The 18,774-nt window shown below is 52.4% G+C and overlaps 1 protein-coding gene across 3 annotated transcripts in view; it reads left to right on the plus strand.

Moving 5' to 3' along the window:
* Positions 1-18,774, plus strand: part of SHANK2 (SH3 and multiple ankyrin repeat domains 2) — a 694,542-nt gene that overhangs the window by 98,054 nt on the left and 577,714 nt on the right. For all 3 annotated transcript variants that reach the window (XM_054524157.1, XM_054524158.1, XM_054524159.1), the window contains one exon: positions 5,185-5,403. In XM_054524157.1, the coding sequence (XP_054380132.1) occupies positions 5,197-5,403 (207 nt within the window). In that variant the 5' untranslated portion in view covers positions 5,185-5,196. The remainder of the gene's footprint in view (positions 1-5,184; positions 5,404-18,774) is intronic.

Raw genomic sequence — 18,774 nt, forward strand, 5'->3', positions numbered from 1 at the left:
AAGAATAAAAACGGGTGGAATGGGGGTGGCATCGCAGCAACAGGTGGAGGTTGATATCTGATGAGGAGTGGCTGCTGTCGGGTTTCTGGGTAGCAAAGCTGAGGGCGAGGCCGGAGTGCCTGCTGAGGACATGGTTCCAGTGCACCCCGCTACCCAGCAGTCTCTTCCCACACCAGAAGAGCGCTGGGAGTCAACAGCGGGTATCAGCTTTCTCCTAATTGGACATAGAGTATTGGTTCCTGGTGAACTGCCCGTGGCCTCCCCGGGAGGTTCCTGAACACTCACAGGGCCCCCCAGTTGTAAAACACTAGCACAGGGTCCACACTTCTGCTGCAGGGGTCCAGGGCTGATGGGGCGGGTGAGCTGAGTGCAGGGTGAGCCTCAGAGTACCTGGATGGTGAGGGGCGGTGGCTCCCAGCGTGCAGAGGGCATAGTGAGGTGGGGCTGGGTGAATCATGTTGCCCTTGCCCCGTCGAGAGGGCCGCACAGCTCGGTGCCTACATGGCTGCCAGGGGGGTGGAGTGGGCTCAGGAGGCAGTAGCTTGTGATTTTTCTAGAGACAACTGAAATCCAGATGTTCTGTGAAAACTCCTAAGTTCAGGATTCTTATAAAGCCCACTCCCATTTTAGGGACTCGAGGGTAAGAAACAGGCACCCCCTTTTCTTGGCTCGTGCTGTCATCTGTGCCTTGTGAAGTATCTAAACACAGGGTGAGAAGTTCCTGCCCCCACCCACTCCACGCAGCTGAGAGTCCCCAGGAGACCCATGCAGGGATTGTGTTAGGTGGTTGGACACAGGGTGCTCCGAAAACTGTGGACCATGGCATGGCGCCTTTCTTAGAAAAACATGCACTGGACATGAAGCCACACGCACCCTAGGGGGATCCCTCATGTATAATTGATGCACAGTAAATATATTTTGGTTTATAGCCAGGGACTAAATAGAAGATTAAACTATTGATTTGGGATTATCAATGTCGTTGTTACCCAGACATTCCACTAATGTGAATAATTGGCAGCAGACTTAGGTCCTGCATTAGGAAGTCTTCTCAGCTTTCCTTATTATTTCCTTCCTCTCCCTCCCTCTCCCTCCCTTCCTTCCTCCCTCTCCCTCCCTGTCTCTCCCTCCTCCTCCTCCCTCCTTCCCTCCCTCCGTCCCTCCCTTCCTCTCCCTCCGTCCCTCCCTTCCTCTCCCTCTCCCTTCTTCTCCCTCCCTCCCTTCCTCTCCCTCTCCCTCCCTCCATCTCCCTCCCTTCCTCTCCCTCCTTCCATCTCCCTCCTTCCCTCCCTCCTCCTCCCTCCCTTCCTTCCTCTCCCTCCGTTCCTCCCTCTTCCTCCTTCCCTTCCTCGCCCTCTCCCTCTCCCTCCCTCCCTTCCTCCCTCACCCTCTCCGTCCCTCCCTTCCTTGCCACTCTCTCCCTCCCTTTCTTCCTCTCCCTCCCTCCCTTTCTTCCTCTCCCTCCCTCCCTTTCTTCCTCTCTCCCCCTCCCTTTCTTCCTCTCCCTCCCTCCCTTTCTTCCTCTCTCCCCCTCCCCTCCTCTCTCCCCCCCCTCCTTCTCTCCTTCCCTCTCCCTGCCTCTCCCTCCCTCCCTTCCCCTCCCTCTCCCTCCCTCCCTTCCCCTCCCTCTCCCTCCCTGCCTTCCTCTCCCTCTCCCTCCCTCCCTTCCTCTCCCTCTCCCTCCCTCCCTTCCTCTCCCTCTCCCTCCCTCCCTTCCTCTCCCTCTCCCTCCCTCCCTTCCTCTCCCTCTCCCTCCCTCCCTTCCTCTCCCTCTCCCTCCCTCCCTTCCTCTCCCTCTCCCTCCCTCCCTTCCTCTCCCTCTCCCTCCCTCCCTTCCTCTCCCTCTCCCTCTCTCTCCCTCCCTCCCTTCCTCTCTCTCCCTCCCTCCCTTCCTCTCTCTCTCCCTCCCTCCCTTCCTCTCCCTCTCCCTCTCCCTCCCTCCCTTCCTCTCCCTCTCCCTCTCTCTCCCTCCCTCCCTTCCTTCCTCTCCCTCTCCCTCCCCCTCCCTTCCTTCCTCTCCCTCTCCCTCTCTCTCTCTTCCTCTCCCTTTCCCTCTCTTCCTCTCCCTCTCCCTCTCTTCCTCTCCCTCTCTTCCTCTCCCTTTCCCTCTCTTCCTCTCCCTCTCCCTCTCTTCCTCTCCCTCTCTCTCTCTCCCTCTCCCTTTCCCTCTCTTCCTCTCCCTCTCTTCCTCTCCCTTTCCCTCTCTTCCTCTCCCTCTCCCTCTCTTCCTCTCCCTCTCCCTCCCTTCCTCTCCCTCCCCCCCTTTCTCTCCCTCCCTTCCTTCCTCTCCCTCCCTTCCTTCCTCTCCCTCCCTTCCTTCCTCTCCCTCCCTTCCTTCCTCTCCCTCCCTTCCTTCCTCTCCCTCCCTTCCTTCCTCTCCCTCCCTTCCTTCCTCTCCCTCCCTTCCTTCCTCTCCCTCCCTTCCTTCCTCTCCCTCCCTCCTTTCCTCTCCCTTCCTCTCCCTCTCCCCCTCTCTCTCTCCCTCTCCCCCTCTCTCTCTCCCTCTCCCCCTCTCTCTCTCCCCTCCTCTCCCTCCCTTCCTCTCCCTCCCTCCCTTCTTACCTTCCTCCCTTTTTTCCTTCTCGCCTTCCTTCTTTCCTTCTTTCCCTCCCTCCCTCCTTTTCTCCTTCCCTCCCTTCTTTCCTTCCCTCCCTTCTTTCCTTCCTCTCACCTACGCACACAGCCATCCATCCATCTATCCATCCATCCATCTACCTCCTTCCCTCCCCTCCTCCCTTCCTTCCTCCCTCTCGCCTACCCACAGTCAGCCATCTATCCATCCATCCATTCATTTATCCACCTCCCTCCCCTCCTTCCTTTCTTCTAATCCCTCCCCCTGCAGAGGAGAAATTTCTTTTCCTACTACCCTCCTCTCTACCTGGGGCCCTGAAATTGAGCTGACATAAGACAGAGTCACAAGAGAAAAATGGTTTGTGAACACATAGAGCACCCGTCAGTGAAGAGTGTCTGAAAAAGTGGCTACAGCTTGGGCTGGGATGGTGCCTCAGCGCAGGAACAGTACATTTGTAGAGAAGCGACAAGACAAAGGGAAAGGACTGTGAGTTCCTGGAGGGCAAATTGTGGGGCAGCCAATCTTTAGGAAAGGAACAGCAGCTGAAGGCTAGTCTGTTGGTGAAGTCAGCTGCTGTAGGTTTCTCCAGGGCAGGGCTGACAAGGGGCTAAAGCTGTCTCCAGTGATGAACTTCTGTCCTTCCTGGTGTGGTGGGGGTGGGTACTCCTTCTGAATTTACTTCTTGCTTTGAGGCACACCAGCGGCGGGGGAAGGCAGCGAGCTGTTCTCGCACCTGCTTTTCCTCCATCGTCTTCAGCTCAGGACTGTCCTTATGCCCAGGCGGCATATTTTGGGGTGGCCTCTTCTGCCCCCTGCACTCCTGCCCTCCTTCCTTGCTCCTTGTGAATGAGTTCTAACAAAGAGAATAATACGGCAAACATCTGTGTCCTCAACTGTATCAAGTATGACCTTGTGCCGTAGTTGCTGGAACTGCTTTCAGGAAGTTCATGGCTCCAAGCAGCGTGGTCAGCGCGGCCCACCCTGTCTTCCTCCGAGAGGGAACTGCTCTCCTGCCTTGGGCACGTGCCTTTCCAGTTGACTGCTTCTGTGCCATTACACAGGGTGAAAATGCCCATGTACCATCTGTAGGACTGTGTGGCATCTTTCCAGCCTTTATCTGGAAATGATAGTATGTGGTTTGAATCCTTCCGCGAATTGCCTTCCTTTTGCACAGTGTTATGTTTTGGGGATCGTCCGCATGTACCTTGGGTTCATTCATTGTCACAGCTGTGGAGTTCATGGGAATGAAGAGACCACAGCTTGATCAAGGGGTCCCTAAACAATCAGAGTGACCGTGCATTTCCATGCGCTGCTTTGGCAAGGAACAATCTTACATGCCTTTCCGTATGCACCTGACCTCGCCCTTCCCCACAGAATGCACCCAGAAGTGGAATTGCTGGTTCCGCATGGCCCCTCTTCCACCAGTCCCCACCATCCCTGGGTCAAGCCAACTTTTATCCAACCCTTTCTGCACTCCTGCCCTGCAGAGGTGGGGGATGTCATAGATGCAGCCACCAAATAGTGGATGGCTGTTCCCAGAGTTCGGTTTGTGTCTTTCTTAAGAGCCTTGGTCTGGCCAGGCATGGTGGCTCACACCTGTAATCCCAGCACTTTGGGAGGCCGAGGCGGGTGGATCACCTGAGGTTGGGAGTTCGAGACCAGCCTGACCAACATGGAGAAACCTGTCTCTACTAAAGATACAAAATTAGCTGGGTGTAGTGGCGCATGCCTGTAATCCCAGCTACTTGGGAGGCTGAGGCAGGAGAATCGTTTGAACCCTGGAGGCGGAGGTTGCGGTGAGCCGAGATCTCGCCATTGCACTCCAGCCTGGGTGACAAGAGTGAAACTCCATCTCAAAAAAAAAACAAAAAAACAAGAAGCCTTGGTCTAAGGTGGCCATTGGCAACCTGGCCTGACTCTGTGGGGTAATTTTTATTGCACTTGACCTCGAGGAAGCTGCACTCTCAGCTGCCCCTGCCTCTTGGGGACCCCAGAGTCTGATGGCTGCAGTCTGCTCATGACTGGGTTCCACTTCAGTCCTGGTCTGGGAGATTCTCTCATCTGTGAGCCTGGCCCTGGCCTTTTGTTCTATTTTTTACACAGTACCTATCATTGCTCTGTGTTTGAAGCAGAGGGGGTTATTATAGCATGAACTTGCTGCCATTCTGACCTGAAGCCCGTGTTTCTTCCTCTCCTGAAGCTCTGTCCTCCAAGGAAAACAAAAGGCAGCCTTTTTTCTTACCTTGGGCAGCTCAGACAGCCCCAGTGGCCCTCTGGGTCATCTTTGTAAGCTGTGGTCATCCCCGTGGCTAGCTCAGGCTCCTTTTGAGTGCCAGGGTTTCACGGCGCTGGTACCAGAGTTTGCAAGGTTTTCCTGGGTCCTGGCTGCCGCCTCTGGCTCAAGCTCCAGGGAGGAGCAGGCGGTGCCGACTTGTGTCTGCCCTCTGGGATCTGTACGTGTGCACACCTGGGGCCCTCGGCTGGTGGTCACACCAGCAAACACGGACTGTGAAACTGAGCCCACGTGTGTTCCAGTGCCAGTGTCCACTGTGCCCCTGGGTTTTCTTTCATTTTCACATCTCCCGTTCTTTGTCTTCCTTCTCCCCACCTCAAAGACACAGGCAGCCATGCCGCGCAGCCCAACATCCAGCGAGGACGAGATGGCCCAGAGCTTCTCCGACTACTCCGTGGGGTCGGAGTCAGACAGCTCCAAAGAAGAGACCATCTACGACACGATCCGGGCCACTGCAGAGAAGCCGGGAGGTGCCAGGACGGAGGAGAGCCAGGGCAACACGCTGGTGATCCGCGTGGTCATCCATGACCTGCAGCAGACGGTGAGCCCCGTGGTCTGCCCTTTGGTTCACATCTGGACAATGTCACCTGTGGCTTGAATGCCAGAGGGCTGCTCTGGTCCTCCCCAGACCCACGGTCCTGACTGCTCTGCGCACGCTGTGCTCCTTCCTCACTCCATACTTCTGCCCCCGTCCCCCCAGGTTCCCTGCCGTGCCCGCCTCCCCTCCCTGCTGCCGCTGGCCTCACATCATGCTGTTGCTGTCACTGTCCCCAACTCCATCCACAAACATTCACTGAGCACCTACTATGTGTCAGACCTGAAGCAAGAGTCCCAGAGATGGAGAGGAGTGTTTCATAGCCTCACAGAGAAAACCTGGGCAGCAGGTGCACCCCCAGCTGGCTTCTAGCACCAAGTACAGGAGGCTCTCAGGCCTGGCCCTGCCTCTTCCTGGTGCTGGACTCCGCCGTGCCAGAGGCCCAGCGTCCCGTGCTCCCCTACTTCCAGGGGGCGCAGCTTTGCTTGAGCACTCCTTCCCACATGGCTGCTGTCCGCCTCCTCCTGTCCCTCCAGCCCAGGGCCTGGTGTCATTTCTGTGACCCCCAGAGCCCTCAGGCTGCTGTGGCCCACGCTGGCTGTGCCCTGGATGTCTGTCTTTATGCCTGGGGGTCCCTGTTGTTGGATTTGCCTTCCTCAAGGAGGTTGGCCCCAGGAAACTGGGGCTGTCTGTAAAGGGGACCTTTGTGTGCAGAGGAAGGGGTGTGGCTTCATCTTTTGCCGGAATCCACCAGAGCAAGCTGGGGGCCAGTCGCCCAGCCACGTTCCCTCTTGCTCACAGCGGGGACTGTGCCACATGTGGTCTCAAATCAGAGGTGTGGGACAGAGCTGGAAGCATGGAGCAGACATAATGGTTGCGGACAGGCGCCTAGTAGGCTTGGCCTGTGAGTGTTTCGCACGCCGTCTGTCCACCTGGGGAATGCGGGTGGGGGTGGCAGTAGGAGGAGCAGTTGGTACAAAGCCCTTTTGCTGTGAAGTATACACGGTAGACATCCAAGAGTTAGGACTCAGAGGGGCATCTGGGTGAGGCTCCTGACAGTCTCCATCTGTGCTTTCTAGAAGGGTCTCCCGGGGCCTCAGTGGGCCAGGAGGACCCTTCTCATTTTAGCTTTGGGTTAAAGGAATGGGGAGAGGTGGGCTGGTGGTGTAGGCTGCTGCAGGTGCTTGAGGGGGCAAGCCCAGTGCTCTGCATCCACTGCGACCTGTGAGTACAGTCTCCCGGCCCCAGCCATGATGGGGAAGGGGGGCCCAAGTGCTGGAGATCGGAGAAGCATCGTGCTGCCTACTGGCTGAGTGTTGCTAGTGCCTCACTTGGTGCCCATCCAGGGTCCCAGCTCCTGGTGCTGTGGAGGAGCTAAGAGATGCCCTGGGGTTAGCACCTCTCAGGGCTTGGTCCCCAGCGAGGGTTAAATGCGTGTCTCCTCTTCCCCCAGTGCCAGCAGCTTGCAGTCCAACAGGGACCCTCTGCTCAGCCCACCCTCAGCCCTGCTCCCTCTGAGAGAGACGCTAACTGGGCTGAGGGGGACTAACGTGCTGACACATGCCTTCTAGGGATGAGCTCAGCCAAGTGGCTTCACCGTCTAGGACAAACTTGTCCAACCCAAGGCCCGTGGGCCACATGCAGCCCAGGATGGCTTTGAATGCGGCTCAACACAAATGCATAAACTCTCTTAAAACATTCTGAGGGGTTTTTTAGCAACTTTTTTTTCTTTTTAGCTCATCATCTCTCTTTAGTCTTAGTATATTTTATGTGTAGTGCAAGACAGTTCTTCCAGTGTGGCCCAGGGAAGCCAAAAGATTAGACACCCTTTGGGGGGAAGCTCAGGGTGGCCTGATGCCCCAGGGGCGTCCCTGGTAGTACAAAGGCTGTTCAGGAGGATAGGCGTGGTGTTTTGGAGTTCCTTCTCCCATATTATTTAATGCCTCTTATAAAAGCTATAAATGATTGTTATGAAAAGTTCAAGTAATGTAGGAAAGCACAAATGCCAGACTTAGCAATGGTGGTCACATCAACACTTGGCAGACCCCCATTCTGGCATGTCCCTCTGCAGGATTACAGGCAATGGGTGGATGTGCATATGGATAGAAATACCTTGGTAAGTGTGGGCTCAAACCACACACGCTCTTAAGAAATGAGCATCATCAATGTTATTTTATTTGGATATAAGAGGAGAAAAAGATGGTTGAAGGAAATACTTCTTTTTATTTTTTCTGTCACAAGAGACTTTTTCCAGCTAAATCTGTGAAGGTAAAAGAAGTGATTATGAAACACTGGAAGGCTGGAATTTGTTTTTGTTTTTTATTAGTTTTTTCCCCTTCTCACTGTCCCCTCTTCCTATATTATTTAGGAATAAATTAAGCTCATTGCTATAGTAAAAGGCCTCCAAATGTCAGGCACTTAACATCTAGATACTTTATTTTTTTCTCTGTTCTCAGTCCACCTGGGTTGGCAGGATGGACAAGAGGGAAGTTCTGATCCACACAGACATTCAGGGACCCTGGCTCTTTCCATTCGATAGCTGGGCCATTCCCTGGAGCTCTGAAATCCTCCACAGGGTCCTCTGTATCTGCCCAGAAGATGAGGGAGGAAGAGACAGAACTTGTAAAGTGCATCCATCACCTTCCCTGGTTTCATGAGGAGGTTGCACCTGACTGCAGAGTAGGCTGGGAAACGCAGTGAAGGTCTGAGCTCAGGAAGGAAAGGGCATCAGTTTGGTGAATGAGTAGCTAGTTATGTGTGCATGGGTGCACGCACGTGTGCACATACACACTTTCCCTCCCCCACCTCCTGAGCCTTGTTGGGTGTGGACAGTGACTTGTTGCATGCTGTCACTGTCCCTCCCACTTACTATCCACTGTGCCTCCAGGGCCCAGAGCCACTCTGTCTCTCTTGCAGGGGTCACTGCCATCAGTTGCCTTTGCAATGGCCTTTTCTTTTGCCAGATCCTTTTCTGGTTGTTATTTTGCTTTTAATCGGAGGGAATTCATTGTTCAGTGGGTTTTTTTTAGCAAGAGTTCCTGAGAGCAGTGCTTTCTCAGCGAATGGATGGTCGATGCTTGTTATCGGTGGTACTCGTGTTCTAAAAAGTTGCCACAGATGCTGAATGAGTGACGCCTTGGCCATTGCTCCCAGAGGAAGTGCAGTGTTCAATTCCTACAAGGCCCTGGTCACATGTTTGACCATAGGTCAATACGGAATCTTACTTTATGTGTGTTGCTGTTTAAAGATGCCATATTTACTATGTAATGTTGATTCGTTAACATGGAACTCATAGCCAACAGCACTCTCAGGCAGGCCTCAGTGAAGCTTCTGTGGCATGTTTTCTCTGTGAAGCTCATCACAACCTTCTTGCCTTAGGAACAAGTAGACAGCACTTCAGCCCTTTGCTGGGACCCCTCTTAAATGGCAAAATCACCAACAAAAAGCACAAACAACGTGAGACTCGTGACACTCCACGGGCTGCAGTCAGTCGCTTGTTTGCAAGATGAGAGCTGAGACAAGAAGTCAGACCACCACCTTGTTCACGCTCCCGTGGTTCCCCGCACGCCTGGCAACTGAAACCTTTGGCTGTTTTGTGTGAAAAACATTGATTTTGGGGTTACAAATAAACTTTAGCAAGTAGGCACACCCCCAATACAAAATTCATGAATAGTGAGGATTGGCTGTGTTTTGAAAATGTCAGCTTGTTCCCTCCAGCTTGAAAACTCTTTTCCTCTGTGGGTTTTTTGTTTGTTTGTTTGTTTTTTGAGATGGAGTCTCACCCTGTCACCCAGGCTGGTGTGCAGTGGCGTGATTTCTGCTCACTGCAACCTCCACCTCCCAGGTTCAAGCGATTCTTCTACTGCAGCCTCCCAAATTGCTGGGATTACAGGCGCCTGCCGCCATGCCCGGCTAATTTTTTGTATTTTTAGTAGAGACGGGGTTTTACCATGTTGCCCAGCCTGGTCTTGAAATCCTGATCTCAGGTGAACCACCTGCCTCGGCCTCCCAAAGTGCTGGGATTACAGGCCTGAGCCACCATGCCTGACTTCCTCTGTATTTTTGAGTCACAATTTCCCGTCTGTGGGGATGTTGTTTGATTGTTTTCTTGCCCTGAACATTGCTTTGAATACATGGAGGCCAACAGATTTATTTTTTCCATCGCGTAGGTGACTTTTTTTTTGGACTAGATTCCTAAAGAAGTGGCTTCCGTTGCTACACTAGGAAGTGTTTGGTGTTGGGCATTCTTGGTTTTTCCTAGAAAAACTTTCTCTCTGCAGATTGTGTTTAAGGACGTTTTCATTTTAAGGGTGTTTTCCTGTATTTTGTCACTTTTTCTGTGTTATCGGTTGGATCCTTTATTTCAGGGATAGTAATAATTCCTATATTGGATTTTCCTTGTTCATATCTGTTATCTTTTTCTCTAATTGCTTTAATTGCTTGGCATTTTTCTGTTTGTTTGCCGTTTTTTAAATTTATTTATTTATTTTTATTGAAAGAGAGTCTCGCTCTGTCGTCCAGGCTGGAGTGCAGTGGTGCGATCTCGGCTCACTGCAACCTCAGCCTCCTGAGTAGCTGGGACTACAGGCGCGTGCCACCATGCCTGGCTAATTTATGTATTTTTAGTAGAGACAGTGTTTTGCCATGTTGGCCAGGCTGGTCTCCAACTCCTGACCTCAGGTGATCTGCCCGTCTCGGCCTCCCAAAGTGCTGGGATTACCTAGGCGTGAGCCACCGCTCCTGGCCTGCCATGATTTTCTTGAGCCTTTAATTGTTGTGTTCTCGTTGGAAACGTTCTAATTTTTGTGATTTCTAATTTACTGTAGTCATGCTCCTTTGAGTTTTTGTTTGTTTCCATAGCCCTGCACTCTCTCTTTTTGAAAATACTCTCTTGAGTTATTTGTTTGGTAGGTTTTCTGTCTTATTTTTGTCCTCCCTGGCATCAAGCATTCTTGGGGGCTTTTCTTCTTTTAATTGTGGTGAGTTTTCATGCAGCTCGGAGACTGTCGGAGGTTTGCGTGCTGACTTTCTTGCTGTGGTTCATTTTGTGTCTGTGTGGGGTCCCTGTGGCTTCCCTGACGTTTCTCCCCGTCCCGTCCCGGTTGGCTGTCAGCAGCTTGGGCTTTCTGTTGGTTCGCATAGTGCGTGGGTGAGTTCCGTTTGGCTCTATCATGAAGTTAGATTTGGCCGTCTGTTTGCCTTTGCAGATGAGCAGGCCCGGGGCTGGGAGAGTGGAATCCAGGTGCAGGGCCTGGAATCCCTGTCTCTCCTGAGACGTTGTATTAGCCCATTCTCATGCTGGTAATAACGACGTTGCTAACTACCCGAGACTGAGTAATTTATAATGAAAAACAGATTTAATGGACTCACAGTTCCATGTGGCTGGGGAGGCCTCACAATTATGGTGGAAGTTGGAGAAGGAGCAAAGTCACGTCTTCTTGTTGTTGTTGTTGTTTGTTTGAGAAGGAGTCTCGCTCTCTTGCCCAGGCTGGAGTGCAATGGTGCCATCTCAGCTCACTGCAACCTCTGTCTCTTGCCTCCCATGTCTTCTTCTTCTTGTTATTGTTTGTTTGAGAAGGAGTCTCGCTCTCTTGCCCAGGCTGGAGTGCAATGGCGCCATCTCAGCTCACTGCAACCTCTGTCTCTTGCTTCCCAGATTCAAGCGATTCTCCTACCTCAGCCTCCTGAGTTGCTGGGATTAAAGGCACCCACCACGACACCTGGATAATTTTTTTTTTTTTTTTGTATTTTTAGTAGAGAGGGGGTTTCACCATGTTGGTCAGGCTGGTCTCGAACCCCTGACCTCAGGTGATCTGCCCACCTCGGCCTCCCAAAGTGCTGTCAGCCTTGAGGTAGACAGCACTGTGAGCATCTTTGTTGAAGGATAACACACCTGTCCACAGGGCATGTGTCCCATACACTCAAACGGAACGCAGCGTGTAACCTGCAGGCGGAAGAAGGCGTAGGAAGGCGTAGGACACCAGCCAGCCCCAGGAGCCCCACTGGTCCCTCCTAGTCATGGGGAGGGTTTATGCTTAATCCCAGTTTACAGATGGGAACAGGAGGGTCGGACTTCAGAGCCAGTGAGGGGCAGAGCCAGTGTCCTGGGGGCACTCAGCCTTGGGCCTTGAAACCTGCTGGATGGAAGCCCTAGGAGGCTGGCGTTGGGTGTGCCACCAACTGCTTGGTACTGGGCTGATTTGCACCTGCAAATCGAATTCCTGGGAGGAAGGTGGCCAGCAGGCAGCACTGCGTGGGAAGCAGCCCCGGCCTTAGTCATCCTGGCATGAGTCAGAATCACGTCCCCCTCGCCATTGACTCTACACTTTTGGGCGAGGGTCTGAAGGTCTGAGCCTCGGGGTTCCACCTGTCGGGAACAAACACCACTTGTGAAGTGAGCCATTGCGGGTTGGCGTCCAGCCCAGGGAGCACCCACAAGGAGCCCATTACTGTTTCCGTTCTCCTGGGTCCACCCTCCTGCTGGTGCTACCCACACTCGGGCTGTCATCGGCCACATAGAAAGGAGGCCCCGGTCATCTCAGCCAGCGAGGTGCTCCATCAGCACTGGGGCAAGGGTGTCGGGAGATCAGGGGCCTCCTACACCCAGCTGGACCCTGCCTCCCTGCCTGTTTGACGCTTTCCTTGGCAGGGTAATCTTCCCCTTGCAGGGCAGGGGCTGTTTCCCCAGCAGGCGTTCTGCCCACTTTGCTAGAGGCACTGGAGACCTGTTGGAGTGATGGATGGAGCCACAGCTCTGCTCCAGCCCAGATTTAACCTACAGCACCTCCTCGTGAAAGCCAGGGCCTCCTCAGGGTTTAGTCTCTACTCGTGGGAGCCTGGTTGTTTCTGGAACCTTCTGAAGACCACTTTGCTTCACTCTGTTCAAGACAAACAAAGCCCCTGGAGGCTGAAACCAGAAATCCCCTGGGTGTGAGCTCTCAGCAACAAAGCAGACATTGTTCCTGTGTGAGAAATCCCTTGTGGGGCTGAGTCCTCTGTGTAGCCAGGGACACGAGACAGTTCCTGGAACCCTGCCCGGAGGAGCCAGCCAGGAGCTGCCTAGTGAGTCTGCACTGAGGCCCCAGTGCCCGTCCACTGGGAGTTGGTGCTGGAGAAGCACCTGGGCGGCCCCTCTTCTCCCCCGATGCCGCCGCCCCTCCCCTGCTGTCCAGGCCCACTGCTGCTGGCCCAGTGAGTGCTGTTTCTGAGCCTCACCCTCCAGTGGGACTGAAGCTTTAAGTCATTGAGTGAGAGCCTCTAGCAGTGCTCACGACCCTTCAGGCACAACCGGAGCCCTCACTTGAATAGTCTTGTGTGGGTGGGCTTCCCGGGCCACACAGGGAGTGGTGGGGTGGGCTCTGGGCACAGGGAGGGCAGCATTTCTGCATCCTCTCAAATGCACAGTGGTGGAGTGCTGGCGCTGGACATTCAGCGTGGCTTTTAAAACAAGTGGCATGTGCCAAAATCAATACAAACTATGGTGAGCTCTGTTATTTCTGGGGGAGTGTGAATGAGGAAGAGGGAAGAAAACTGGCCCCGTGACCCAAAGTGGTTTTTCTTTTTTCTTTTTTAAATTTATTTTATTTTATTATTATTGTACTTTAAGTTTTAGGGTACATGTGCACAATGTGCAGGTTTGTTACGTATGTATACATGTGCCATGTTGGTGTGCTGCACCCATTAACTCGTCATTTAGCATTAGGTATATCTCCTAATGCTATCCCTCCCCCCTCCCCCCACCCCTTTAATCCACAGTGAATGCCATGTTCCAAGGAGAGCAGAGAAGAAAATAGAACAGGGCTGTGGAGGCCTTTCCTGGGCTCACCTGGGATGTGTACATTGGCCCCGCATCCGCCTCTCCCTGAGGACTGGCAATGAGTAGCTCAGCTGAAGCTGTCACTCTGAGGGCCGATCCTTGCGACCTGGCCCACCTCCCGGCAGATGCTTCGGGAAAATGAGTGTCCCATTCTGTGCTTGAGTCAGTGCTTCCATTTATAAAGCACATGCATCTTCCAGTGGGGTACTTCATTCAGGAAAAAGCGTTTGCACTGCCATCCTGACCCCCTCAAAGACCATGCATTGTCACTCACCTGTCCTCCCTCTCTCCCTGCCTGTACAGTCACTCAAAATCCCCACTACCTTTGCCATGCTGGGAGGGCCCTGCCTTCTCATTCCAGCTGTGCTGCCTTACCTTGTGGCACGCACCTGCTGACGGGGATGTCCTCTCGTCTGTCTGCTGCTTCCAAATGGACTCTCAGATTTTTCTTTTTCTTTTTCTTTCTTTTTTTTTTTTTTTTTTTGAGATAGGGTCTTGCTCTGTCACTTAGGCGGGAGTTCAGTGGTGCAATCACGACTCACTGCACCCTTGGCTCAAGGGATCCTCCTGCCTCAGCTTCCCAAGTGCACGCCACCACACTGGGAATTTTTTTTCTTTTTAGTAGAGACAGAGTCTCACTATATTGTCCAGAGAGGTTTCGAACTCCTGGGCTCAAATGATCTTCCCACCTCAGCCTCCCAAAGTGCTGGGATTACAGGCGTGAACCACCGCGCCCGGCCGGATATGCTTGATTTCAAAGTGGCCTTGGCCTGTCTGCTTATTATTGCGGGTTAAAATAGAACCCCAAGAGCAAGCAGGTTTCACCTCCTCTGCCTTCAGGATTTAATTCCCTCTTTTTGGTCACAGGCACATAATTACCACATTTGCATTTTGTATTTGAGGATTCCTCTACTTTTGAATATTGGGAGGACTCTACCTGTCCTGGCGACTTCTGAGCCTATCTTCCCCTCCTGTACCTGGGGCTGGCTCCTCATCCTCAGAGACCATGAGGTGCCCACCCGTTGTGAGAGGGGGCTCTGGACGACAGGTGCAGGGGTGGTTCGTTACCCTTAGAAGCTGCGTTCAGGTGCTTTGCTGTGTGAGTGCGCCCGCCCATTGTGAGAGGGGGCTCTGGACGGCCGGTGCAGGGGTGTTTTGTTACCATTAGAAGCTGCGTTCGGGTGCTTTGCTGTGTGAGTATACCCACCCATTGTGAGAGAGGGCTCTGGACAGCTGGTGCAGGGGTGTTTCCTTACCGTTAGAAGCTGTGTTTCGATGCTTTGCTGTGTGTGTGTCTGACTCCTTGTTCCTGGCCCCTGCCAGGTGAGAGCTGGGTGTCTTCTTCTAGGAGTTGATGGAGTCCGTGTGTCTGAGAGATTGGCGGCTTTGGATGGTCGTGATCTGAATGGCAGCCTCTTAATTCCACTTGAAGAAGGTTTGTCCTTGACTCCCTCAGGTGGATTTTTCCAGGTAGAGAGCCGGTTCTGGTCAGATTTACCTTCTGCTGCATTCTCTTCAACACCTGGGCCTGCCGGGGAGTGGGTAGCAGCAGGTCTTCTAGGCCAGGTCCAGCTCCCTGCAGCCAGCACCCTGGCGGCGATAGAATTTCCGTTCACACAGCATCCACAGCCGCATCTCCCACTGCAGCCTCTCTTGGGGGGGCCGGGCCTTATTTCCCCCTCGATACCTTCTCTGTTGAAAGCCCAGATGCCCCTCAACTCAAGTTGTGCAAAACCAATGCTATGACCCTAACCTTCTCTAGGAACCTCCAGATCTGGCCCCACTGTTATTTGCTCTCTTAGATAGCAGTTACCTTTTTTTTTTTAAGTAAGGATTTTAATACTTATTTTAAAAAGATTTTTTTTTTTAAAAAAAAGACTGAAAAAAGCTTTCTTTTTTTCAAAAAGTTTTCTTGAGTTATAATTTATAAATTATAAGATTTACTTACTTTAAGAATACAATTCAGGGCTGCGCACAGTGGCTCACACCTGTAATCCCAGCACTGTGGGAGGCTGAGGTAGGTGGATCACCTGAGGTCAGGAGTTTGAGACCAGCCTGGCCAACATGGTGAAATCCCGTCTCTACTAAAAATACAAAAAATTAGCTGGGCATGGTGGCGCATGCCTGTAATCCCAGCTACTCAGGAGACTGAGGCAGGAGAATCCCTTGAACCTGCAAGGTGGAGGTTGCAGTGAGTGGAGATCGCGCCACTGCTCTCCAGCCTGGGCAACAAGAGCAAAACTCCATCTCAAAAAAAAAAAAAAAAGAAAGAAAGAAAAGAATACCATTTGATGATTCCTAGTGGATTTGCTGAGTTGTGCACCTGTCACCTTCATCCTGGTGTGGGAGGTTTCCATCCCTTGTGCTGGGTTGCAGTGGATCCCCACCCCCACTTCCAGCCCCTGACGACCGGGAAGCCACTTTCTGTCTGTGTGGATTTGCTCATTCCAGACACTTCATAGACACGGAGTCAAATAACATGTGGCCTTCTGTGCCTGGTTTCTTTGACTCAGCATAATCAGCTTTTTTGGGTATAAATTTAATGGGTACAAATGCAGTTTTATTACATGGGAATGTTGCATAGAGGTAAAGTGTAGGCTTTTTGTGTGACCATCACCTGAATGATGTAGTTTGTACCTATTAAGTAATTTCTCACCCCCCACCACCCTTCTGAGACTCCTGTGTCCATCATTCCACGCTCTGCGTTTGTGCGCACACATTATTTAGCTTCCACGTATAAATGAGAACATTCAGGATTTGAGTTTTGGTTTCTGAGTCCTTTCATGTAAGATAATGGTCTCCAGTTCCATCCCTGTTGCTGCAAAAGACATGAGGTCCTTTTTTATGGCTGAGTAGTATTCCGTCGTACACATGCACCACGTTTTCTTGATCCAGTCTTGGTGGACGCTGAGGCTGAAGCATGACGGCTTTGAGGTCCATGCCCAGGGTGGTGTTTAGCAAAGCCTTGTTGAGCCTTGTTCTGATTCCTGCCATCTTGCATGGAGGGACCGCATCTTGTGAGCCCATTCCCACTCAATGGTCAGCTGGATTCTTTCCACTTTTTGGCCGTGGGGACCATCTTTGATTCAGCCGTCGCAACCAGAATGTAGGCATCCTCCTGAGCTTCCATCTCTGCAGCTCCTACAGCCAGTCCCTCTCTAAGTCTGGTCACTGTACCTTCTAGACCCCTGCAAGCCTGTGTCGTTCCCTCAGCCTTCATCACCACCCCACCCTTCCTGTCGTCTTCCTCTTGGGGAACCAGAACAGCTTCAGATCAGACTGTCAGAAGTTCTCCAGGCGAGGCCTCGGGTGGTTGTGTTCATGTGAACACCGTGATCACCACTGAGCCCAGCCCTTCTGTGACTTCTTCCCGGTCTGAGGATAAAAATCAGGTCCTCCCTGGCTGGGCACAGTGGCTCATGCCTGTAATCCCAGCACTTCGGGAGGCTGAGGCAGGTGGATCGCCTGAGGTCAGGAGTTCGAGACCAGCCTGGCCAACATGGTGAAACCCCATCTCTACTAAAAATACAAACATTACCCGGGTGTGGTGGCGGGTACCTGTAATCTCAGCTACTCAGGAGGCTGAGGCACGAGAATTGCTTGAACCTGGGAGGTGGAGGTTGCAGTGAGCTGAGATTGTGCCATTGCACTCCAGCCTAGGTGACACAAGCGAGACTCCATCTCAAAAAAAAAAAAAAAAAAAAAAAAAATTCATGTCCTCCGTAGCCTGGGCACACACCTATTGGAAGTGTGCAAGTCGGTGGATTTTTTTTCCCTGAGGATTCCATGGTTCCATGGCTTCTCCTCGGGCTCTTTCTTCACAGGGGGATTTCACGGCTAAGTGCCTGGGGGGCAGCCGGGCAGCAATTCCTCTCCACGAGGACACCTAGTGCAGGCCCTGCTCATCCTTGTTACCCCATCTGCCAGTACAACCGAGTGAATGCTGGGTATCTGCCTATGGAGTGAGTGAATTCATTTAAACCTTTGCCTCTGTGGGGTGAGGCGCCAATGGCTGTACTGAGCCTCAGAGGATGGGAGAGGGTCTTTGCTTTGGAATATTCTAGGGTGAGGGTCTTCGGGGACAGCCAGCCTGAGGTATGCACGAACTTGGTGCGTTGACTCAGCAGAGAAGGCTGAGGGCTGCAGGAGCAGTGTGTGTGAGGCAGCAGAGGTGGGCGTTGGGCGTCCAGGTGTAGGGTCATGACAAAGAGGCCATGGTTGTGTTTGATGGGCAGAGGTTTGGTACAGAGCATGTGACATCGTTTGTATTTGAAAAGGGTAATCTTGGCCTCTCTGGTGAGAGGAGAAGGATTAGAAGAGATGGGGGCTCCAGGTAAATGGTGCTGGAGGCTGGGACCCTGGGAAGTGCAGGGAAAGCTGGAGACCCACAGACACTTCCCTGTGACAAAGCCAGTGGGGCTGTCCTGGAGAGAGGGTTTAAGATGTGAGGCCTGCATCTTTGCAGTTTCTCAGCTCATGCCTGTAATCCCAGCACTTTGGGAGGCCGAGGCGGGCAGATCATTTGAGGTCAGGAGTTTGTGACCAGCCTGGCCAACATGATGAAACTCCATCTCTACTAAAGATACAAAAATTAGCCAGGTGTGGTGATGCACGCCTATAATCCCAGCTACTCAGGAGGCTGAGGCAGGAGAATTGCTTGAACCTGGGAGGCGGAGGTTGCAGTGAGCTGAGATTGTGCCACTGTACTCCAGCCTGGGCGACAGAGCAAGACTCTGTCTCAAAAAAAAAAAAAAAAAAAAAAAAAAAATCGAGATGTAATATACATGCCATATAATTCACCCATTGGAAGTGTGCAAGTCAGTGGATTTTAGGAAATTCATGGATGAGTGGGCCCATCACCACTGTGAATCTCAGGAAGCTTCCATCCCCCCAAGAGGAAACCCCACCCCTGTTGGCAGTCACGTCTCCTTTCCCCCATTCCCCTCCCCAGATGCCTGCTCTGGCCATTGCCAGTGATGGGGTGGCACCACACGTGGACTGAGAGGGAAGCCCTTTCTCAGTTCTTTGCCTCTCCTGCTGGAGATGAGCCCCTCCCCTCCCACCTGTGCTGCGTCCAGTGCCCACTCCGGGCCTCCTGCCACAGAGGAGCTTTCTGCGCTGTCAAGTCACCCAGTCCACTGAGAAAGGTAAAAGCTCTTTTATCAACGAATGTAGCCGGGTGCAGTGGTGCATACTTGTAATCCCAGCTACTCAGAAGGCTCAGGCAGGGGGATCAGCTGGGCAACGTAATGAGACCCCTTCTCTTAAAAAAAAAAAAAAAAAAACGTAGTTTTCCTTTGGGCTGCCTTTTTAGTTTCAGATGTTTTGTTCCAGAATGTTCTCTCCCAGCTGCTTATTCGCCAAATGAAATTCTTCTGGGATTATAGACTTAATTAGAAGTTTAGGTATATGTGGCCTTGACATGAGCACATTTTCTGCCCTAAAAGAAAAGTCATCAAAAAGGACTTGGGCAGAAGATGGTAACATGATAATGGTCTTTATTCAAAAACTTGAGTCCATGGACTGTGGCCCAACACTGACTCCAGCCTAACCAGGGAGGC

This window comes from Pongo abelii, chromosome 9, assembly GCF_028885655.2.
Source record: "Pongo abelii isolate AG06213 chromosome 9, NHGRI_mPonAbe1-v2.0_pri, whole genome shotgun sequence".
Taxonomy (NCBI): Eukaryota; Metazoa; Chordata; class Mammalia; order Primates; family Hominidae; genus Pongo; species Pongo abelii.